General features: G+C 53.9%; 1 protein-coding gene across 1 annotated transcript; it reads right to left on the bottom strand.

The window, feature by feature from the left end:
- Positions 1 to 4,682: 4,682 nt before the first annotated feature.
- CUNH6orf118 (chromosome unknown C6orf118 homolog) lies at positions 4,683 to 24,349 on the bottom strand. Its single transcript, XM_036317230.1, has 9 exons — positions 23,639 to 24,349; positions 22,386 to 22,508; positions 21,327 to 21,386; positions 19,472 to 19,596; positions 17,978 to 18,036; positions 14,892 to 15,076; positions 11,959 to 12,012; positions 11,386 to 11,447; positions 4,683 to 4,788 (listed from the first exon to the last, which is right to left on the bottom strand). Exons 1-9 carry the CDS (start codon positions 24,347 to 24,349, stop codon positions 4,683 to 4,685), a joined length of 1,485 nt encoding a protein of 494 aa, XP_036173123.1.
- Positions 24,350 to 25,064: the final 715 nt, after the last annotated feature.

Below are 25,064 nucleotides of genomic sequence, written 5' to 3'. Positions count from 1 at the left end.
TCGCTCTGCATGCGGGGGTTCGCTCTGCATGAGGGGGTTCGCTCTGCATGAGGGGGTTCGCTCAGAAGGGGGATAAACGGGCTCAGAGAGACGTTTGAGCAAAAATCCTTTCTGAACGAGTCCCAGCTTGGCGGGTGCTCAGCTGATCGGCGCATCGCCCCCTAAAGGTCCCGGTTCCCTCCCCAGCCGGGCACACACGTCGGCTGGGGTTGGGGCCCTGCTGGGGGCAGCTGATGGGTGTTTTTCTCTCCCGTGGATGTTTCTCGCCCGCTCTCCCTCCCTCACTCTCTAAAACCAGTAAAAACACACCCTCTGGCGAGGATTAAGGAAGGAAAGCAGCAGCCTGGGCCCACAGGTCGCCCATCCGCCCCCTCCCCCCGGGGCGGGTCCAGGGGTCCGGGTGCCTTTCCGTGGAGCTCAGGCTGCCCTGGGGGAGGGGGCCACAGTCTCCCTGGAGCTCGTCAGCCTGAGAGCGTGGCTGTGTCGCCTCCAGTGGACCCGCAGCCGGCGCTCCCCGCGCTGCTACGGGCGGGCGGTGGGAACGCTGCGGCGGCCCACCATGGCGTCCATGCGGGACGATAAAGGCGGGACGAAATGAGAAGCGCTTGGCAGGCGCAGCCCCCTCTGGCGCTGTGATTCCACACCAGCCTGCCCCGGGCCCGTGCTCCGGGCGGAGAGCGGCGAGGCCCCGTACATCCCGGAGACCTTACCCTCTGAGCAACCCGCTCCTGACGCGCATTTGGAGACGGCTCTGTCCCTTGTGCACGGAAATGCACCTCCGGCGCCTAACGAAGGCGACCCTTTATCCGCCCTGAACGGGGGATCCGCTCGCCCGCTTCCTCCCCTGCCTCCAGGGGGCCAGCCAGGCCCCGCGTGACCTCCTGCGGCCGCTCCTGGGAAGGGTCGCCCTCGCTGCCGCCCACAGCGGCGTTTCCAACACGCAGTGGCCTCGCTGCAAACCTTCCTTCACCTCCTGTGCAGCCCGACATCCCCTGCAAACCCCCCAGGCCGCGGAGCCTCTGCGTGGGCCGCCGCTGCCACCTGCTGGCCACGCGCGTCCCCATCCTGCGCTCTCCTGGTCCAACCCGGTGTCCTCTGACCCGTAAGATTCGCCTGTTATGTTTCTGCTTGAAACCACAGCGAGTGAGCTCGTCATCCAGTGGAATCGCCCTTCAGCCCCTGCCAGTGGGGAGGGTGGGACCTGGCTCCTGGGGTGAGGTCAGCGAGGCGAGGCCCAGGCCCTTCCCGCCACGCGCATCAGGCCCTGCCCGTGGCCCAGACAGGCTGATAGCCGGGCCTTGGCGCTGCCCTCCTGGGTCCGGCTCCACGTTGTCCCACTCGGAACAGACCCCGAACTAAGCCTGTCATTCGCCTGGAAGGGCGGCTGCGCACACAGGCACCAAAGCCATGGGCCCTCAGACAGGGAGACACGATGGTCACTAGTGTGACAGGGGAGACACGATGGCCACTAGTGTGACAAGGGAGACACGATGGCCACTAGTGTGACAGGGGAGACACGATGGCCACTAGTGTGACAGGGGAGACACGATGGTCACTAGTGTGACAGGGGAGACACGATGGCCACTAGTGTGACAGGGAGACACGATGGTCACTAGTGTGACAGGGGAGACACGATGGTCACTAGTGTGACAAGGGCCCGATGGGCGTTTCATTGGAACCACCGCTCAGGTGAGCCCGTCGGGATCTCCCGGTTCCTGGTGCCCGCGGGTCCGGTGACAGGTAGCTCCGGGGCGAAGGAGAGCCGGGCAGGGCCCCCTCGCAGCCCGGCACCTCCCGGCCTGTCCCTCTGCCCGCCTGGTTTTTCCAATATTTTTCATGCTGAAGAGTGTGTGTGTGTGTGAGTGTGTGTGTGTGTGTGTGTGAGTGTGTGTGTGAGTATGTGAGCATGTGAGTGTGTGTGAGCATGTGACTGTGTATGTGAACATATGTGAGTGTGTGTGAGTGTATCTGAGCGTGTGTATGTGAGCATTGAGTGTGAGTGTGTGATCATGTGTGTATGTGAGCGTATGTGAGCATGTGAGTTTGTGTATGAGCATGTGTGTGAGCGTATGTGTGAGAGTGTATGTGTAACCATGTGTGTGAACATGTGTGTGAGAGCATGTGTGAGTGTGTATGTAAGCATATGTGAATTGTGTGAGCGTGTGAGTGAGCGTGTGTGAGTGAGCATGTGTGTGAGCATATGTATGCATGTGTGAGATTGCGAGCATGTGTGAGCATGTGTGTGAGTGTGTATGTGTGTGTGAGTGTGTGTGTATGTGGTATGGTGTGTGTGAGCATGTCAGTGTATGTGAGTGTGTGAGCGTGTGTGAGTGTGTGTGTGCATGCGTGTGTGTGTGTGAGCATGTTTGTATACCTGTGGTATGTGTGTGAGCTTGTGATTGCATGTGTGTGTGAGTGTGTATGTGTGTGTGAGTGTGTGATATGTGTGCATGGTATGTGTGTGAGCTTGTGAGTGCATGTATGTGTGTGTGTGTGTATGTGTGAACGTGTGTATTTGTGAGAATATGTGTGAGTGGTGTGTGTGAGCATGTGTGTGAGTGTGTGTGTGTGTGTGTGTGAGCGTGTGTTACCTTTCAAACTTTAAAATGATTTCACAGTGAAGAGTTAAGGTAAATAATATGTGTTTAAAAGGCTCAAATGCTGGTTTTCCCTATTTTTCTTCCCTCCTGCAATGAGGATGGGTTGAAGGCCAAATTCAAGCCCTTGTGAGAAAAATAACATACGCTGAGGAAAGGAACACAGACCCCACGCTGAACCGGAAAGGGCGGAGGTGGAGGAATACTGACCCTCATGACAAACGCCCACACCCAGGGCTCCAGGCAGAGGAACACCCACGCCCACACCCACGCCCACACCCACGCCCAGGGCTCCCGGCAGAGGAACACCCACACCCACACCCACACCCACACCCACACCCAGGCCTCCAGGCAGAGGGACACCCACACCCACACCCACACCCACACCCAGGCCTCCAGGCAGAGGGACACCCACGCCCACGCCCACACCCACGCCCACACCCAGGCCTCCAGGCAGAGGGACACCCACGCCCAGGGCTCTGATAATTTTCCCGGGAGGCATCCCTGGCCGTGAACTTGCAGAGGTGGAGCTGCGCACACCGCGCACCGTGTGAGCCTTGAACAAACTGCAAATTGCTGTTCAGAATATTTGGAGTAATTTACATGGTTACCAGCAACACCCGGGCACACGCTCTTTTTAAGCACTCGGCTAGTTTGCTTACTGCAGTGCTTTTCCACTTCTACCTGCTCTGCTCGGAGCTAAATATATATCCAAGCCCGGACTGGCAAATCCCCACACACGCGTGCTGTTCTCCATCTCCCTGATGAAGGAGGAAGACACACCTGACCAAGCGCACACACATACACACTCACACACACTACACGTGCACGCACACACGTGCACACACTCACACACACTACACGCGCACGCACACACGTGCACACACTCACACACACTACACGCGCACGCACACACGTGCACACTCTCACACATGCACGCACACACGTGCACACTCTCACACATGCACGCACACACACACACAGAATCCTCTGCTGAGCTGGACTTGCCCACCGATCCCTCCTCGAGGCAGCTCTACAGCAGCCACTCCCGCGGGAGAACTGGTGCCCAGGGCTGAGCCCCCGGCCGCCCGAGACTGGCTCCCTCCGCAGCACTGACCATGCGGCCCCTGCTCCCTGCAGAGACGGGCTGCGGAGAGCCTGAGCATGAAGGGAGCTGCCTCCCCCATCCCCTGAGCCTTCTCCACCCCTTGCCAAATGCCCCCCCTTCATTGGGCCCCTGTGATCTCAGGGTGCCATTATGGTGCCCTCCACAGACCGGGCCCCTGGTGGGCAGCCTGTGCTGGAGATGTGAGTGTTCAGCTGAAGTAACCTCCCGATCGGGTGCTCTCTCCAGAGAAACTCTTCCCGCACAGCGATGACCCCTTCCCGTCAGCATTAGACGGTCCCCAGGACTGGGCCTGAGGCATTACAGCCCCCAGGACTGGGCCTGAGGCATTACAGCCCCCAGGACTGGCCCAGCCTGAGGCATTACAGCCCCCAGGACTGGCCCTGAGGCATTCACGCTGAGCAGAGGATTCAGACGCCTGGGAACATGCCGCATGGCCAGTCCCCCAAGGTTTAGCCCCGCGTGTATGGACACCACCTTGGCCCGTGCGGGAGATGGGGATGTAATACCTGGGCCTCCGTGTGCGGCTGAAGGAGCGTCCTGTGCGGGCCTACTGTGTGCCGTCTGGCCTCTCCTCCTCTCTGGGACTTTCCCGTCACAGTCGCCTGTGGGAGGCACGTCTCCTGGTGGGCACACAGACAGACAGACAGATGGGGAGACAGACTACACTATCCTCCTACATAATAAAAGGCTAATATGCAAATTGTCCCCTCCACCAGGAGTTTGACCGGCAGTTTGACCAGGGGCAGGCTGGCCGGCCAACTTCCGAAGGCCTCTCCCCCAGCCAGGCCCACCCCCATTGGCCCCAATCGAGGCGGGGCTGACCAAACCCCACCCATGCACACGTTCATGCACCGGGCCTCTAGTTTGCATATAACTGTGCATGTATTACGCACGGCGTGCACCACACTAGCTGTGTGTGTCTAATGCATATTCGTGTCTGTACTTAGGACGCGGGATCACGCGGTGATGAAGGGCTGCGTGTCTTCCTTGTAGAGGGTGGTCGGCTCCGCGTCAGCTCCAGCTCCCAATGGCCCCCGAGCCCCGGACACCCCTTCAGCCAGGCTGTCGGCAGGGCGGGCAGAGAGGGGAGATGGGTTCTACCTGCTCGAGCGGGACGAGGTTCCTGCTGACACGTTGCTCTCGCTGCTGAAGTCGCCTCCGCCCCAACCCACAGCCTCGTCCATCTGGGAGGCCCGCTCGGCCCTGTGGTTTCTCGGGGAATGAAGGGCCAGCCCCGAGACTCCGACCTCAGACCTGACCTGGGGGAGGGCGGGGGGCCTGGGGGCACGGCCTGGCATGGACGGTTCTGGTCACGCCCCGGGAATTTCTCAGAGGGAAGCCGGCCCAGGAGGAAGGCTCCGGACTGGATGCCCCCGCCTCCCAGAGCCATCCTGCCTCCCTTCCTCTCCAGACACCATCTTCCCAGAGGTGTTTCCCTTCAGCGGTTCTCAACCTTCCTAATGCCGCGACCCTTTAATACAGCTCCTCATGTTGTGACCCAACCATAAAATTATTTTCGTTGCTACTTCATAACTGTCATGTTGCTACTGTTAAGAATCGTCATGTAAATATCTGATATGCAGGATGTATTTTCATTGTTCGCGACCCACAGGTTGAGAACCGCTGCAATCCTCGAAAACAGTAGCTGCTGCTCACCTTCCCGGCAGCAGCGACTGCGCCTCCCGGGCCTCCAGGAGACCCTCCTGGTCACACACGGGGACGCCGACAGCACGAGGACCGCGTGGACTCCGCACAGAAGAGACACACACGTCAGCTGCGGAAGGGCCCCGTCGGCCCCCGCACCATCCTGACGCCCAGCCTCTCAGGACAGTCACCGACTTTCCTGCGTCCAGGTCACTTCTCCGCTGTGGCTCACACATTAGCAAACCGTGGCCCTTGATGAGCCGGGACGCTTCTCGGAGGAAACACCCTCTGAAGGTGGTTCCTACGGCCACGGGGGTGCTGCTTTGAGAAGTTTCTGGTTGTTCAAACCTCTCCGACTTAAGGTGACATAACGAGGAACTTCTTGCCCGGCCGGCGGGGCTCAGTGGGTGAGCGTTGACCTAGGAACCAGGAGGTCACGGTGTGATTCCCCGTCAGGGCACAGGCCCGGGTTGCGGGCTCCATCCCCAGTGGGGGGCGTGCAGGAGGCAGCCGATCCGTGACTCTCTCTCATCATTGATGTTTCTCTCTCCCTCTCCCTTCCTCTCTGACATCAATAAAATATATTTTAAAAAAGAATAACTTCTTAGTTGCCTGTGAAAGCTGCTCCCACGATGGCAGCTGGGAGTCTGACACCCACAGCCACCCCCGGGGCAGCGCGGGCGTTTCGCTGCTGTTGCCTGTGGCCGCGCTCGCTGCTGTGCTTCTCCGGTTCAACATCTCATCCCTCTCCCCACGGGCTGCGGGGACTGACTGTGCCAAGGAACCCATTTCCGAGGAGGGGACAGCAGGACCTGGCCCAAGAGGAGACAGAGTCGTTCCCGTGCCAGACAGGGGGGAAGGCACCGCTGTAGCCCCCTCCGCATCCCCCCTTCCTCCTGCCCCCTCCTCCCCTGTTGCCCCTTCCCTCCCCCAGCTGTCCCCTCCCCCGCAGGGGCTGGCACCTGCAAGCCTGGGGGACAGCCCGCCGTGTTCCCACCGGAACGCAGCTCCGTGGCTGCTGCTGGGGACCTGTCAGGGCAGCTCAGTGTGAGCTGAACCAGATGCTGACCCCACGCATCTCAGAGCTGTTGGCTTATAACCAAGCAAACTGCCCACTACGTGCTGCCCGGCCAGGACGTGTCGCCTGTCTCCATGTTGACGTCCCTGAGTGACTCGCTTAGCATTTGAGGTGAATGAAAAGGTACCTGCAGCAGGAGGTCTCTGTGCAGGCGCTTCACGCGGGCGGGGGGGTGGGGGGGAAGGCTGGCTGAACCACAGCCCTCCCACAGCCTGCCCCCAGAGGACTGTGCCAGCCGAAGGTCAACACTCATCCTCAGGAACAATGTTCTGAAGGTAATGCTGCCTCCAGGTGCTTAACTGTGACAGAACAGGCTGCTCTGCCACCTTGTGGCTAACACAACAAATAACTCCCTGTTCCAAATGGACGCACAGAACCCCATTTCAAAGGGAATGTTCCAGAAAACTGAACTAGGAGAGAAGATGGTGGGGCCACCACCTTGGCCCAACTTTGACCACCCCAGTGTTTATGGAACACATCTGAAACTCTCAGTCAAAACTCATGAGGAGCATTTTGCTAAACAAACTTACTGAGTCACGTATTTCGAGTTTACAGTTCAATGAGTTTTGACCCACGTAGACGAAATGTTACTATCACCCCAACATATACAAATTTCCACCACCCCCAAAATATCCCTCATGACTTTTTGGCCAAACCACCGCCCCCTGGCAGCCCTACACACCCATATGCTTGCTTCCATGGGAGGCCTGTTCCAGGATTTTCAATAAATTGAACCAGACAGTATTTTTTCTTTGTTTCCTGACTTCTTTCATTGAAGGTAATGCCCTTGAGCTTTATCCATGTCACATGTGTGAGTAACTAAACCCTCCTCACTGCTGATAGCACTGCCTCGTACAGAAATGCCACGTGTATTCATTGTCCCGGGTGTCTCTTGACCCTGTTCGGCGCTTTGCATATTTTCTCAAGGATCCACACTTTTTCCTTTCTGTTTTAGTACATTTCTAGTGGTTGCTCTAGAGTTTATAATATGTCCCTTGATATAATCATGGTCTACCGTCAACATCTCTCACACCATTTCACTCTCAGTGTAAACACCTTAAAGCAGCATACTTCCATTTCCCCCTCTAGTCTTTGTGCCCTTGTTTCTTTGAATTTTGCATATGCTATCAACTCCATGTGCATTGTCTGTATTTATTTATGCTTTTAAAATCAATAATTTTAAAATAAATTAAAAAACAACACTCTTATTTACAAAAACATTTACTATTTCCAGTGTTCTCCGTTCTTCTGAGTAGATCCAAATGTTAATATGGTGTCACTTTCTTTGTCCTAATTGTTTCCTTCAACATTTCTTGTAGTTCAGCTCATCAGACTACTAGTATCCTCAGCTATTTTTGTATGAACATAATTTTTCCAAAAATATTTTTCCTTTATGTAGACACTAGATTGGCAGGGTTTTTGTTTTTTGCGCCCTCCCCCTCCCCCCCCACCCCCGCCCCCAGCATTGTCAGCATTTTAAGAGTGCCCATTGTCTTCTGCCTCACATAACTTCTATTGATAAGTCTGTAATATTACTTGTTTTGGTGACTGTTCATATGTCTTTTTTCTTATAGCTTTTTACTAGATTTTCTTTCCATAACTTATTTTAAGCAATTTCATTATGATGTGCCTTTTCTAATCTTTCTTGAGTTTTTTCCTACCTCCTTAAATATGTGTTTGTAGTTTTCATCAAATTTGATGATTGTTTTACCATTACGTCCTCAATAAATATCCTTTCTTCCATTATTTCTTCTGGCACTCCAATTCCATGTGCGTTCGATTACTTGAATTTTCTCATGTCATTGGGGTTCTATTAAATTTTCCAACCTTTTTTCTCTTTGTGCTTCAGGCTGAATATTTCTATTGCTATGTCTTCGAGTTCACTGGTGCTTGCGTTTTTCTGCAATGCTGTCATTCCATCCACTGAGATGGTGTTTTTTAAATTTAGAGGTAACACTGGGTCCTTTGGTGTTTTATCTTCTTCCTCCGTGTATTTGTGCTTTCTTCAATTCCATGAGCATATTTACAATATTCTTTCAGCTCTTTTGAGATTCCTGTCATTCCTGGGTCTATTTACATTGTGAACTCATGCTGAGATGGATCACCTTCTTCTCTAAAGCATAACCTCCAGCAGCTGGTCAGAGTGGAAAGCCATTGGCCAGGCGTGAGGTTCTTCGCACCATGGAATGAGGAAAGCCTAGAATACAAGTTCTCTAGGACTCTCCTAGTGCAGATTCCCATCTTTAGGCCGAAAGTCTTGTCCCTAAAAATAAATACGTTCCTACCTTTCCAACGGATGACAATTGTAATGTTGACCCCGCAGCATATTCCGACAGGGACTTCACAGCAAACACTTCCAGATTTCCTAATGGCCTTAATGACAGGACAGAATGATATGTGCAATATGCCTCACTGAATCTCTTCTTTTTTAATGCATTTCAGTACTTCCTGGATCAGTAAGAAATAGAGAAAAATTACTCTGATGGCGGACTTTATGGCAGGAGAATCCAGGCAGGGGCCGAGTAGATTGAGCTTCCTGTATCCTTGGGCACATTCTCATGGAAGTTCTTTTTTCTTTTCTTTAAAGAAATCAGAAAGCCATGGTTTGGGGGGTCACTTCATCCAGGGGCCAATGTTACCTTGTCCGTGTTGTCGCAGTGTCGTCAGGAAATTCCCCATCGACTTAGACGGCACAGTGCAAAGCTCCGTGCTGGTGGCGTCACGTTTGTGGAGCATGGTGCTGGTGGCAATCAGCAAAGATTATTTAACCAAATGGCTATTAACCAGAGGACTTCGTGTTATTAAATGCCTAGATATAAGCTTACATTTATCTCTATTGCAACAGTGCTGGATGTCTTCTTCCCATCGAATAACTGAATATATTTTCCCATCCAATGAAGGCAAAAAATACTCTAAGAACTAGTGCTGTAAATATGTTTACAAAAGTAAAACTAATCACATGCACACATGTATTTATTTCAGTATCTTGAGTAAGAGACATGCACCACGTTAATTTTATTGGAAATTAAAAGCGACAAAACGAGATGCATCTTCATTAACTTATACATATGCAAACACCCTCAGTGTGCAGGGCGCTCTGGGTGCTCATGGGGCATTTAGTTCAGCCACTTCAGTCGTTATCTGTTTCTTTCGGTCTCACATACTCTTTAATAAATTCCCAAAGGTTCCTTAAAATACATAAGAAATAAATATCTTAGATTAGCAAAAGGACATTAAGCGAAAAAGAAAATTTCAACATAAGCATCTATTTTGGGATACGTTTACTCAAACACACGAACTGAGTCTTTGCAACGCTCCCCTTCATTTCAGAGAATGTTCCGGCAGAGCTTTGGCCTGGAGCCAGCAAAGATCCTCCACAGGATGGATCCGGGAGAGGGTGGCGGCCGAGCACTTTAGACCCATTTACTCTCCTTGCGAGGCTATGGCAGGAGCCGCCCAGCCCTGTATTTGCATTTCTATACCTTCCTTCTCCTTTGAGGGCACCTACCCCTGGCAAAACCAGGGTCCGCCTGTGTGGCTCACTCAGCACCTGCTCTAGCGCCCTTTCCCCGTGACTTCCTCTACCCCGTGACCTGGGAGTGAAATGTTCTATTATCTGGACCCCTTTGCAGCCAAGGGTGGTCTTGGGACACGGTGCTGACCAATGAGACACGCGTAGAAGACGCCGGGAAGGGCTTTTCTTCCTCTTGAAACAAGCCTCATGCTGAGAAGCTTTTTGCCATTGCCCTTCCTCTCCTTCGTCTCCCTCCAGGGCACGTGGACCCAGCGCCTGAGCAGCCATCAGAGAGGCTCTGAGGAGAACTATACTCGAGGAAAACGCGGAAGATAGAAGAACGCGGTGCTTGATATCACTGAACCCAGCCCACACTCGAGTTGCCTTTTGACTGCTGATACAAACATGCCCTTTCATATCTAAGTCATCAATGGTTTTCTGTTGCTCCCAGCCTTGCCAAATTGTAAGATGTGAACCGTATTACAAACTCTAAGAACTTTAACTACATAAAGTCTCAACTTATGTGACAGATAATATAAACCAGCCATTTTATTTTTCAATTAAAAGCTTTAGAACAGTGGTTCTCAATCTTCCTAATGTCGCGGCCCTTTAATACCATTCCTCATGTTGTGGTGACCCCCAATTTCATTGTTACAAATTGAACATAATTAAAGCATAGTGATTAATCACAAAAACAATATGTAATTATATATGTGTTTTTCGATGGTCTTAGGCGGCCCCTGTGAAAGGGTCGTTCGACCCCCAAAGGGGTCGCGGCCCACAGGTTGAGAACCACTGCTTTAGAGTAATGCATGTATAGAGTTTTTTGAAGATTTAATATCAATAAACATCACATAATTTGAGGAGGGAAAAGCCACTCACAGCCACAAATCTCCCTAGCTTCCTGATCCCTGCCCATGAGAATCAACCCTTGACTCTTCAGCTTTTTTCAAAGTATTTATTTTTACATAGATGATAGATAGATAAATATAGATATAGATAGAGATAAAGATAGATCGATAGATATAGATAGATACAGATGATAGATAAATGATAGATATAGATAGATATAGATGACAGATAGATGATAGATGATAGATAGATGATTGATAGGTATAGATAGATAGGTAGATAGATGATAATAGATAGATAGATAGATAGATAGATAGATAGATAGATAGATAGATGATATAGATATAGATAGAGGAGAGAGAGAGAGAGAGAGAGAGAGAGAGAGAGAGAGAGAGATTGATTTAAATCTTGGGCTAATCATTGCTAAGCATAGGAGGGGGTGTAACATTTCTATTGAAAGTTAAGACGCATGAATGTAAATACTTCACAAGTACTGGTCTCATCTAATTTTAGACACACGGTTTGAGAACATGCGACTGTGCCAGTGCTTTCTCACAGCGTCAGGACTTACCGCTGCTCCTCCCCACTCAGCTCACTCTTCCCCAGGACCTGCTTCACCTGGTTTTCAGCGGTCTGCCAAGAATTAAAAGTCACCTGGTCATGTATGCCGGCAACAAAAATGCATCCAAATAGATGCCACTTCTAGAATCCGGCATAACATTCTACTTCCTACTGTGTGTAATACAGAGAGAGATACATACACGATAGAAACAGAGTTATCTATTAAGCAGAAAATTGTTAGCAGGCACTTTGGAAGGGTATCCTGAAAGTTGTTTGAGGTGCCAGTCCATTATATTTCCTGTAACCAAATCAGCTCATTAAAAGTAATTATTATGTGCGGAAGGGTTAGAGAAATAGTAAATGCTGACAGACACATTCAACTATTTAGAAAGATTGTTTAATACATTAGCTTACACCTCACTAATTCCGAGCTAATATCTACATAGCCAGCTATTCCTAGCATTACAGAAAGTTATCATTTAGAAAGCTAATGCATGTATTCTAATTTGATTTTTGACATAGTACAAGAAGGCACTAGAGAAAAAATGGTTCTATTGAAAAGCATTGATTCACAAAAACTTACATCTATTTTCTTCTTTAAAATAATATTTGCTCTTTCCAATTTTATAGTTTCAGTCTGTAGGGGAAAATGATTATAAGAGAAAGATACCTGGTTAATAATATTTATTACATAGTTTCCCCATTTATGGAACAAAATGTATTAGGCTGTTATTCTGATTTCAAAAGTACGAATTGCACACCACTTAAAACCGATGCATGAAAAAGCGTGACTGAGGATATGAAGACAGACAGACAAATCCTGGTCCCTGGGTAATACTCTAGAAGAGGTGGAGACTGGTGTTGGAAAAGACCAGAGAATTTTAGGGAAATTTCAGAATAGAAGATTCCCTCACTTTTCAGAACTAATAATATAATTTGTTAAGGTGACAGGATACATTATAAAAATACAAATATCAACAAGTCACATATATACTAGAAATAACTGATTATAAACTGTAATGTAGCAGTTGTTAAAGTTTTCATACACAATAGTAACAGATGCAATAAAGTCACAAAAATAAACATAACAATAAATATTTAAAAGCAATGCAGAAAATTAAATTAACATAAAATGATCCTTGACGGGAATGTTAACATTATAAAGCTGCCACTTGGCCCCAAATCCTATATAATAAAAGCCTAACATGCTAAGTGTCCAGTCGTCTGGTCACCCGTTCAACCAATCAAAGCATAATATGCTAATGATAGGCTAAGGCCGCTCAACTGCTCACTGTGATGTGCACTGACCACCAGGAGGCAGATGCTCCGACCAGTACGTTAGCTTGCTGCTGGGGTCCGGCTGATTGGGACTGAGCGAGATGGGCTGGGCATGCCCTGGCCGACCTCCCGTGTCCCTCCCCGGTCCCGATCGTGCACCAGCGGGGTCCCTTGGCCTGGCCTGCGCCCTCTCGCAATCCGGGACCCCTTGGGGGACATCAGAGAGCTGGTTTCAGCCCGATCCCGCAGGCCAGGCTGAGGGACCCCACTGGTGCACGAATTAATGCCCCGGGCCTCTAATGAATTTTTAAATTCATTGGAAACGCAGTCAAAATGCCAAGAGGACTATTATTGAGACTTAAAAATGTAGTTAACCCTATGAATTAAAATATCCAACATCATTGTGAACAAATAATGATGAGCAGGGGTTGTAAAGACTTGCTCTTCCAGATATTCAACTTGAAAAGGATTGGCAATTACATCAGCGAGGCTGCACGGTATATAGTTAAGACCTTGGGCTGTGTTTAAATCCTCACACTACTCCCTGCTCCCTGTGCCCCGAATCAAGTTACACAGCGTGTCTGTGCCCTGGTTTCCTCGCCGGGAAAGAAGGCAATAGCAGCAGCTATCGCTTTCTGTCTCTACGGGCTGCCGACATTAACTGAAATGCATTTTTAAATGTTCGCAGCTGTATCTGGTGCATTGTTCATCGCTGATCCATTCAGTTATTTTTCATTGGGTTAGAAACAATGTATTATTTGAATTTAGGAGCCAAGTATGAGTAATAAAAAAAACTAATATAAGTTCATGATATGGAATCATTATAGGGCGTCTTCTATTTCATTGATTCAACCCACTTAAAGAGATGGTAATTATGAAAGGAAAGTTTATATGACTTTGGCATCATGTTTATAATATGTAAAGCTATAACTCTTTATTATTTTCAGTTTAAAAATTCAACTATAAATTAGTGTCTGTTCTCAGTACATTATTTAGTTGTTGTTGTTTTTTTAAAAAAAAAAAGAGAGAGAGAAGATTCTAAAGGAAAACACAGAAGGAAGTCTGAACATATGATTTTAAGAGAGAAAGAGACATCAAAGCAAGTCTGGACCACTACCACCTTCCCATATACTTTATAATTCTGCTTAAAAGGAAGAAAAAGTGGTGCTGGCAAAATATATGTAACCATGTAACCACAATAAGAAAGAATAATCCCATGTCAATGATAAACTCCGTAACTAGAGGTTAAATTGAGTCAGATTCTGTCCAAATAAAAGTGAGGAGATAACACAGGCACCACAGCATTTTAAAACAGACTATGATTTACAATATATTATTGTTCAACAAAGTTGACACAATCATTGTCAAAAACTGCTTTTAACCCAGCAGACTTTCCTTTCAATGGCCCTCACTCACTCAGTCCCCTCTGCCAGCCGAACCGCACAGCTAACTCGAAGTCTAACTCTGAGGCCAACATGTCGCAGCAGAAATTACAGGGGCTGGAGCCCCAACAGAATTAAGCTTGAACCCAACTTTGTCACCTCTACACGGTTCCATAGTGGGCGGGTCACCTGACTGCTCTGAGCCGCACTTAAGCTACTTAGGACACACTCGACACTAAATGATGACCGTTCATTCTATAACAAGAATTTTCTATACAAAGCACTAAACTTTTCAACGGACCTGAAAGAGATCTGACCCTTACCCGAACTCTACAGAATTGTTTATCACCTTCATTTTGTTTTGTTTGTTTAGATCTCTTAAGTATTCTAAGCATGTCTTCATCATTGGCTACAAAGGTCTATACATGCGAAACCTTAAGCGGCCGGAACAACCAGGACAACCAGGATGACCGGAACGGCCAGGACGACCAGAATGACCAGTCGCTATGAAGTGCACTGTGGGGGACGGGGATGGCTGGCCAACCTTCCGCGGCCCCTCCTCCTGGCCGGCCCCATCCCTGATCGCCCCCCCGCCCCCCTATCTGGGGCAAGGCCGGCTGGCCAACCTCCTTCAGCCCCTCTCCCCACCAGCCCAGCCCTGATTGGCCCTGATTCGGGGCAAGGCCAGCTGGACCCCACCTGTGCATGAATTTGTGCACCAGGCCTCTAGTTTTGAAATAAAAATATATTCGCACCAAATTTTATGTAATTGTTTATCCTGTTGCAAATGAGATCACTTCACGTGGTTGCAATGGTTGCCAAGAGAAGGAACAATGCCAACAGGGAAATCACACACCTCGATGCTCTTGACCCTGCTCTCGGTGATTTGTAAAACCCTAGTGTGCACCAGGGTGGTTTTCATTTCTCGCTCCAGAGCTTGGATCTCGTCCAGCTTCTGGAGCACTTCGCATCTCTTCCTCTCCACCTGGTCGGACAGCGTGAGGTGCTCCTCCTCCTTGCTCACGTGTTTCTCAGAAGATTCTGGAGGTATTTTTTAAAAGCAAAGCATTACTGTGTTCAATATCATAGCCCTCAGTGATAATGTTATGCATTATTAACAACATTATGTCTTACATCGCTAATCTGTTATAGCTATAAAATATAATGTAGCCCAAACTCCAAGCACGCCAACAAAAATGATGGGATTGAGGGATTTAATCCCTTCATGTACCAGTAAGTGTTTCTCGGGTGGCCACTGTGAGCAGCTAAGACCAAACGGGGAAAACACAGGGCGACGTAGCCAGAGGAGTGGGACTACATTGAGACTCGACAGACAGGAGTTAAACAAGCAAAGGGGCGGGGGAGCCGGAGGAGCAGGATCCGGCACTTTCACTTAACAGGTTACCCCATGGGGCGGGGGCTGAGCACCAGGGCGTAACATCGAGAGGTGATGCTGGGAAAGGGGGAGGCCCATCTGAAGGCGTAGAACCTGCGTGAAGAAATCAGTGGAGGGCTTTTCAGTTGGAGAGAAACAACTGCCCCTGGGAAGACAGACAGACAGAAAGACAGATAGGCAGACAGCAGGTGAAGCATTGCCCTGGAGAGACAGACAGACAGACAGACAGACAGAGAGCAGGTGAGGCATTGCCCTGGGGAGACAGACAGACAGACAGCAGGTGAGGCATTGCCCTGGGAAGGACGAGGAGCAGGAAGACCAGGGACTCTGGCTGGAACCTGCTCAGAGCTCGGTGCAGGCAGGTCTGTGAGGACACCGTCCACGGCCCAGAGAGAGCGGTGGTCCCATGTGAGTCACTGAGCGGCGTGTAACACACATGGAGGGAAAGGGCATTGGACGAAATTGGTGTAAACAGTGAAGGTTAATGAGCAAGAAACCAGGAGCTGCTTTTGAGTATTTAATCATGTGAAATGTGCATCTAATTTTATGGTAAATTTTAATAAGTATGTAATGCAGCAATATTTGTAAAATGTAATCCATTTGCCACAAACTGTGTGTTTTCCTCACAAGAAATAAGGACACAAAGAAGATGAGTGGGCAGTGATCCCGCTGCCCCAGACTCTGTGCCTCCCGCGGTCGGTCACCACGTTTCCTCCTCAGTCACCTGAGGGGAGAGCACTACCTGCTCCGACTCACCGACTGAGACTCACAGCTGAGGGTCCTGAGGCCGAAATAACAAAGCTCGAAACCTGGACAGCCACGGCCACATCGCCGGGCCACAGCCTGGCCACGCTGCCAGCCCACATCACTGGGCCATGCTACCAGGTCACATCACCGGGCCATGGCCAGCCCACATCACCGGGCCATGCTACCAGGTCACATCATCGGGCCATGGCCAGCCCACATCACCGGGCCATGCCGGGCCACATCACTGGGCCACGGCCAGCCCACATCACCGGACCATGCCGGGCCACATCACCAGGCCACGGCCAGCCCACATCACCGGGCCATGCTACCAGGTCACATCACCAGGCCATGCTACCAGGTCACATCATCGGGCCATGGCCAGCCCACATCACCAGGCCATGCTACCAGGTCACATCATCGGGCCATGGCCAGCCCACATCACCAGGCCATGCTACCAGGTCACATCATCGGGCCATGGCCAGCCCACATCACCGGGCCATGCTACCAGGTCACATCACCGGGCCATGGCCAGCCCACATCACCGGGCCATGCTACCAGGTCACATCATCGGGCCATGGCCAGCCCACATCACCGGGCCATGCCGGGCCACATCACTGGGCCACGGCCAGCCCACATCACCGGACCATGCCGGGCCACATCACCAGGCCACGGCCAGCCCACATCACCGGGCCATGCTACCAGGTCACATCATTGGGCCACGGCCAGCCCACATCACCAGGCCATGCTACCAGCCCACATCACCGGGCCACGCTGCCGGACCATGCTGCCAGGCCATGGCCAGGCCACAATGCCGCCACGGAGGCGCCCTGGGAGGGGGTCCCGGCAATGGGCAGAGATGGAGAATGTGTGTGCAAGGCAGAGAGTGTCTCCAGCATGGACAGCCTTAGAAACTCCTCGCAGTCTGGAAAGCTGACTTCTTTCAGCCGGGACTAAGAACGAGAAGGTTCTGGAAACCAGAATGGACTGTCTTCATTGCCGCGACCCTGACCACCACAGGAGACCGCGGCCCCTCCCAGGTCCTCCCCACGTGGCGGCTCCCGGGCCGCGCTCGCGTCTGTCGTGTATTAGACCCGTCTGCAGGGGAGGCCCTGTGGTCCTCGCCGTCCTCCTGGGCCGGACCCCGAGTCTGTCACTGTCAGGCTCCTCAGGATCCGCTCCCAGAGTCTCGTTAAACCTGGCCTGACTCTCTACACAAGGTCCCCACTTAGTCCCCGGGAACCACACAGACCTGAGAGCAGGAAACAGTGGCCCGTGTTCCGTTTCTGGGGACATGAGCCGACAGGCTGCCCAGCCCACGGGAGCGGGAGAGCGGTCCGCACCCTGACGAGGCTCTCGGGGCAACCAGGCCGTGTCTAAAGGACCTCAGCGGAAACGCTGCCAGCAGCCCGGCCGGCGGGCTCCGGGGCTGGGCGGCGACCTAGGAACCAGGAGGTCACAGTTCAACTCCTGGTCGGGGCACATGTCTGGGTTGTGGGCTCGGTCCCCAGCAGGGGGTGTGCAGGAGGCAGCCGATCCATGATTCTCTCATCATTGATGTTTCTATTTCTCTCTGGAATCAATAAAAAGATATTTTAAAAAACACTTCAATCAAATTAAACTCAATGTGTTTCTAAAGAACTTGATGGGAAAAAAATCAGTAAAATGTGATCATTTCTCTGAAAAAAAAAAAAAATACCCTCTGACATAACGAACGGCGGGAGGCCCTGGGCAGCGACCAGGTTGGAAGCTCCGCACCCAGAGGTGGCGGACCGAGCGGGAGAAGAGCATCGGGGACTTGCCTGCCTTCTCCTGCGCGCATCGCAGCCGCCGCCGCTCCTCCGCCAGCTCGCTCCGGAGCCTGAGAGTGGGGACAACACGCCAGGTTAGAGCCCCTCCCTGCCTTCCTCCTCTCGTCTACTTTCTGTCTTTTTGAAAATTGAGAAATAAAAACTAATCTTCTTTGCAACAAAAAGGGTCGTAGGAGGTGTCTGTAGAGCGAGAGCTGGGGTCGGTCCCATTGAAGACACCGAAGAGCTATGCTGCCGAGACTGCGAGCCCGCCCCGTGGGAGCCGGTGAGCGGGACCAATTATCTACCACAGTGTTTGCCGGTATTACTTTACAACCTGAATTCCTAAACAGCAAGGAGGCACAAACCTAGCACTTTAGATTCGGGGGCAAACACGTCAAGAGCCACGGAGAGGTCTCCCTGAGGCTGGAATGAGATTTCACCTCCCCTCACCACAGCTGACAAATCCCACTCTATTTCAACTAAAAATAAAATACAAGAGATTTAACCTGCTTCTCACCTCTATCTGTCATTTCGGGATGTTTCTCTCCCACAGGCGGCGCTCTAGGAGGTCTCCAGCCACCCCCGTGCCTCCTCACTGGGCACAGCCCCTCTCCCGGGCCCTGGTTTGCGAGCCTGAGGCTCAGGGCTCCATGCTCCGACCCCCCCACCGCCTGGCTCTCCCAGCTGAGCAGAGGGCGACATGGCGACATGACCTCCCGGCACCTGACGCTGGCTTTCTGTTTTCGGGGATTTTGACTTTTCCGAAGGCTGTCGTCTCCCAGTCACAGAAGCTAAGGTTTGTTGAGTTTTTGTCTTTGTTTCTTGTTTGGTTTTCTTGAGGATATTCTGGGGGTGTCAGATTTGCCTAATTTTTTTTAATCGTTTACAAGTCATTTCCTCCAGAAAGACTAGTACCCAAGAGGGTAAGGGGATGGTTTAGGTTAAAGACACAGTCAGGGCGTCCATCAAGGGTGTGCTGACTTTGCAGCTCCCGCCCATCAAATGAAGTCCTCGGGGATCCCCAGAGGAGACACAGGAACTGCAGCGACACCCCCTCCCAGAGCAAGGCCAGGCCTTCGAGGTCCTGGGCTCACGGGGCGGTGTGTGAGGAGGTGGGGGACGGGCATGCGGGGAAAGGCCGCACCTCACCCGGGGATGCAGGAAGGACGTAACATACCCATGTCACACACTAAACACTATAAACGGTGAGAGTAACATATGTGTGTCACGTGCTGTAAACATTGTAAATGGTGAGAGTAACATACATGTGTCACGTACTATAAACACCGTAAACGGTGAGAGTAACATACATGTGTCACGTACTGTAAACACCGTAAACGGTGAGAGTAACATATGCGTATTGCGTGCTGTAAACACCATAAACGGCGAGAGTAACATACGCGTGTCACGTGCTGTAAACACCGTAAATGGTGAGAGTAACACACGTGTGTCACACACTGTAAACGGCGAGAGCAGAAGCAGGGAGTGAGTTGGTGACGTCACCTGTCGTTGTGCTCCAGGGCCGCGTTGGTGGCCGCCACGAGTGCCCTCAGCTCCTCCTGGGCCCGGGCGACATCCTCCGTCTTCACCGAGCTCCTCGCCAGCCCTTTGGCCTCCTCCATCAGAGCCTGCGTGGGACACACAGGAGGGGGTGTCCCTTGTCTGGCTAGTCCAGTGTAACCAGGCTGAGCCCAGACATCAATTCACATGAAAATCGGCCTGGCCAGGGGGCTCAGTGGGTGAGCGTGGACCTAGGAACCAGGAGGTCACTGGTTGGATTCCCGGTCAGGGCACAGGCCCGGGTCTCAGGGTCCATCCCCGATAGGGGGCGTGCAAGAGGCAGCCGATCCATGATTCTCTCTCATCATGGATGTTTCTATCTCTCCTCCTCTCCCTTCCTCTCTGAAATCCATTTTTAACAGATATTTAAATTCCAGTGAAAGTGGTAAGTGGGGGGGACTGGGGTGTGGGGAAACATGGAGCAGGGACAGCTAGTCCGTGAAGACCCAGAAAACACACTTCTCACTGTTTTAAGGTTTTGGTTTACAGGAAATGTTTTACATGGTGGGTTTCCTGCTGGTGTGCGTGGGGAGGATGTGCTGGTCAGATGCTCCAGGCAGGCCCAGCCCCCGTCCCAGCAGCATCAGGGGCCTCCCTCACACCCCTGCAGTGACAGGCTTGCTGGCGGTCCCCGACAGCTCCCGTGATGGCCACAGCCTCTCCCAGGAGGGGAGCCGTCAGAAGTTCCCTCCGAAGCCCAGGCCCATGGGGCAGAGGCTCGGCTTCTGGCCGGGGCAGCGGAGGTCCCGGGCCCTCACTGCCCCCCTATTCCTGGGGCAGAGGCTCTGCTTCAGGCCAGGGCAGCGGAGGTCCCGGGCCCTCACTGCCCCCCTATTCCTGGGGCAGAGGCTCTGCTTCAGGCCGGGGCAGCGGAGGTCCCGGGCCCTCACTGCCCCCCTGTTCCTGGGGCAGAGGCTCGGCTTCAGGCCGGGAAGCGGAGGTCCCGGGCCCTCACTGCCCCCCCTGTTCCTGGGGCAGAGGCTCGGCTTCAGGCCGGGAAGCGGAGGTCCCGGGCCCTCACTGCCCCCCTGTTCCTGGGGCAGAGGCTCGGCTTCAGGCCGGGAAGCGGAGGTCCCGGGCCCTCACTGCCCCCCTGTTCCTGGGGCAGAGGCTCGGCTTCAGGCCGGGAAGCGGAGGTCCCGGGCCCTCACTGCCCCCCTGTTCCTGGGGCAGAGGCTTCGTCAGAAGCAGGGCGGATGCAGCGTCAGGACCCTGTCCCTCCCTCCCAGCCCCGGGCCCGTCTTGTCAATCAGGTTGTCCCAGAAGCATGGCCGCTGCCCTGGCCCACCTCGAAAAAAGACATTGTGCCCAGGGAGAGGGGATGGCTGTGTGCCCCACCCCACCCCTGCCCCTCACCATGAGCAGAAGGTGAAAAGTGAATTCTTTACCCATAATGCCCTTCAGCTAGTCCAAGGTGTAGCTATTCTAAATTATGTAGGCACAGCCCTAGCTGGTTGTCTCAGTGGATAGGCCATCAGCCTGAGGACTGAAGGATCCCGGGTTCGATTCCGGGCGCATGCCTGGGAGGCAGGCTTGATCTCCAGGAGGGGGCATGCAGGAGGCAGCTAATCCATGATTCTCTCTCATCATTGATGTTTCTCTCTCTCCCTCTCCCTTGCTCTCTGAAATCAATAATATATATATGTACTATATATATAATATATATATATTAAAATATATATATATTTTAATTGTTTAGATTATGTAGGCATGAATGGGTCTTCTTGGGTTCCAGATGTTTCTGCTGCTGGTGAATGAGGAAGTACAGGCTCTGCGAGGCCCCTGCGTGAGGGGGTACCTGGTACTGCTCCGTGGGCTGCGTGCTCAGCAGGACGGCCATGTAGAGCTCGTATTCGTCCTACACGGGGAGAGAGAGGGGCTGCGGAGATGTGCTCTGAGCTAATGCACAATGGGGGGGGTTCTGCACGTACAAGTAACATGGAGGTTAAGGATGTCAGTTTCGATAACTGTAAAAAACACACAATATTTCAGCGTTCTACTAAACAAGACACACGTTAAAGGCATACGACCTTAGCATCTTGGCAGCCTATCTGAGTGTGAGCCCTGGATCCCCTCAGGGTAGTGCCATAAACTGCCGGACAGGAGTCCACACGGCACTTCCTGCCACATGGACGCCCCTGGGTGTGTCCGGGGATGTGCCCGGCCAGGGTGGCCACAGATGGCTGCGTGCAGATATTCAGTGCCACTCGGAACCGAAGACTGGGGCTGTGGGCGCCACCCAACCTCAGCTAGGCTTCACCCCCGAGGGCACACTCACCCCCGACGGCACACTCACCCCTGAGGGCACTCACCACTGAGGGCACACTCACGCCCGAGGGCACCCTCACCCCCCCCCGGGGCTACCTCACCCCCCCCCGAGGGCGCACAAACCCCCGAGGGAGCACTCACCCCCCCCAGGGCACACTCACCCCCGAGGGTGCACTCACCCCCCCCGAGGGCACACTCACGCCTGTGGGCACACTCACCCCTGAGGGCACACTCACCCCTGAGGGCACACTCACCCCCGAGGGCACACTCACCCCCCCCCGAGGGCACACTCACCCCCGAGGGCGCACTCATCCCCCCCCCCAAGGGCGCACTCACCCCTGATGGCACACTCACGCCCGAGGGCACCCTCAGGGGCCCAACAAGCTTCCTCTCAGAGGGTCCAGGAACGTTACCCGGCAGCACTAAGGGGGCTCAGGGGGTGCATGTCCTTGCTCACAGGCACATGGGATGGGAACCCGTCAGGGAAAGACTGGCTCGGGGCTCAGGGCGGAGCTGGCGGGTGCTGATTCCAGGGCCGTTAAGACAGAGGGGCTGCAGCGCCCCAGGAGGCGGGACGAGTGCTGCTCACCTTCACTTCCTTCAAGATGCCGCCGAACAGCAAGGAGCTGCTGCACACGTCCTCGAAGGCCTCGCTGAAGACCTGCAGCCTGTGGAGCTCCTGCGGGTCGCACGCACACACCTTCCGGAGCTCCTGGGGGACGGGGCGCTCAGGCCCTCTGCTCGCCTCCCGACCGCCTTCCCACCGCCTTCCTGGCCGTCCTGCTCAGGCCCTCCTGCCCTCCCCCCCCCCCCCCCGCCCGCTCAGGCCCTCCTGCTCCCCCCACCCCCCCCACCAGGCCCTCCTGCTCCCCCCACACCCCCCACCAGGCCCTCCTGCTCCCCCCACACCCCCCACCAGGCCCTCCTGCTCCCCCCACACCCCCCACCAGGCCCTCCTGCTCCCCTCCCTGACCGTCCGCTCAGGCCCTCCTGCTCCTCCCCCCCCCCCCCCACCAGGCCTGGCGCTGAGGAGTCAGAGCTGGGGGCTTCCATCAGAGGGTGACTGAAAGCTTCCATGTTCAAGGATCAGGCAGGGACACACCACGGTGCACCTGACGCCCTCTGACCAGAGCTGAGAACCTTCGGTTACCTGCTCACCCTGCCTGTCACCATCTCAGCCTGCCTGTCACCGTCTCATCCTGTCACCGTCTCGTCCTGCCTGTCACCATCTCGTCCTGCCTGTCACCATTTCACCCTGCCTGTCAATCACCATCTCACCCTGCCTGTCACCATCTCACGCTGTCAGTCCCCATCTCAGCCTGCCTGTCTGTCACCATCTCACCCTGCCTGTCAATCACCATCTCACCCTGCCTATCACCATCTCACCCTGTCAGTCCCCATCTCAGCCTGCCTGCCAGTCACCATCTCACCCTGCCTGTCACCATCTCACGCTGTCAGTCCCCATCTCAGCCTGCCTGTCTGTCACCATCTCACCCGGCCTGTCAATCACCATCTCACCCTGCCTATCACCATCTCACCCTGTCAGTCCCCATCTCAGCCTGCCTGCCAGTCACCATCTCACCCTGCCTGTCAATCACCATCTCCCCTGCCTGTTATCTTCTCACCCTGTCAGTCACCATCTCAGCCTGCCTGTCAGTCACCATCTCAGCCTGCCTGTCAGTCACCATCTCACCCTGCCTGGCACCATCTACATCCCAGTGATGTTCTCTGTAACGGGCGGCTGTCATGTTCTGCCTGGGGATGTACGGAGGTGTCAGAGGGTGTGTCCCCCTCAGCATGAGACCCGAGTGCCCTGCACCTGTGCCCACAGCCCCCCCTTACCTGCTCCAACTTCTTCTCGAGGCGTAGCGCCGCCTTGGCCCCCGTGAAGTCGCTCTCTAGGAGGTCCTGCGTGGCCAGCACTTTCCTCTGGAAACGCAGGAACTTCTCGTACTTGTCCGCCTTGGTCAGGCCCGCGAGGTGGGAGGTGACGTAGCAGTACTCGTCCCTGCCCGCGGGCGAGAGCACGCACTGCCGGCTGGACCGCGCGGCCTTGAGCTTCAGCACCTTCACCTCCGGCCACGTGAGCTCCTCTCTCCTGCGCTGCGGGGGAGAGCCCCCGGCCCCCCCACTCGGCTGCGGGGCGGCATCCCCCTCGGAGGGGGGCGCCTGTGCCGGGGGGTGCAGGTAGCGGGACAGGGGTGCGCCCGGGGCCTCGCTGGGGCGCAGCGCCGTGTTGATGGTGAAATGGGCCAGCGCGTCCTTCATCGCGGCCACCTTCTTCTCCGACGGCTTCGCCGGGCGTCCCCTCGCCGTGGGCGGGTAGGCATTGCGCCAGTGATGGACGATCTTCTCGGGGGGCCTGTAGAGGTTGTTGGGGTTCAGGTGGCCCGTGGTGTGGAGGGAGATGTCCTGAAGGTAGCCTTTCTCGAGTCTTCGCAGCAGTTTCCTGACGTCCCACAGCGCGTCCACAGCTGAGGCCGCCCGGTGCCCCCACGGCAGGCGGACTGCACAGGGAAGACGGCCCTCATGCCACTCGCTCCCCGGGACCATCGGGCAGCCACGCAGCGGCCCCACGGACGCCCCGTTCCCGGAGGAGGAGCGCAGGGACCGAGAGGAAAGCATTAAACCCGCTCGTCAGACCAGCTCTGCCCAGAAGCAACGGCCTGAACCAGCACCCAGGGGTTCTCCCAACATGTAGCGGGGATCCCAGGAAGGAGGCCGAGTGACAGCTCCCACAGCCGTCTGACAAGTGAGCCACACACAGGCGCCCGTGGCAGCAGCTGCAGGTCCCGGTCAGAACCGCCGCCTGGACGGGCTGGGTCTCAGGTGGCACCGGGCCATGGGGGGGTGGGGGGGGCCGGGCGGGGTTCTGGAGGCTTTGGGGGAGCGGCGCTCCCAGGCTCCTTGTTGCTGACATCACCCAGTTCCTGCTGTTGTGGGACCAGCTCGCCCCACGCCCGCTGTGGGTGGGGGTCACTGAGCTCTGGGGGAACCCCTTCTCCAGACTCACGGTGCCTCCACCTCAAAGCCAGCGGCACTACCCTCACTTCGCATGCCCCTCCTTCCAAGGACACACACACACACACACACACACCCCGAAGCGGTGTCCTCTGCGTGTTGCTGGGCGGTTTTCTGTGTTGGCCCCTCACGCGCAGACCCACTCCGAAACCCGGGGCCCGGAGCTGAGCTGCTGCCCCAGGAAGGTCCTCATTCCCCACTCGGGGCTCAGAGACGCGGGCTTCCCGGGCACCCAACATCACACACA

This window comes from Myotis myotis, unplaced genomic scaffold, assembly GCF_014108235.1.
Source record: "Myotis myotis isolate mMyoMyo1 unplaced genomic scaffold, mMyoMyo1.p scaffold_m19_p_7, whole genome shotgun sequence".
Taxonomy (NCBI): Eukaryota; Metazoa; Chordata; class Mammalia; order Chiroptera; family Vespertilionidae; genus Myotis; species Myotis myotis.
The sequence above is the reverse complement of the archived record's forward strand: the minus strand, read 5'-3'. Positions and strand labels throughout refer to the sequence as shown.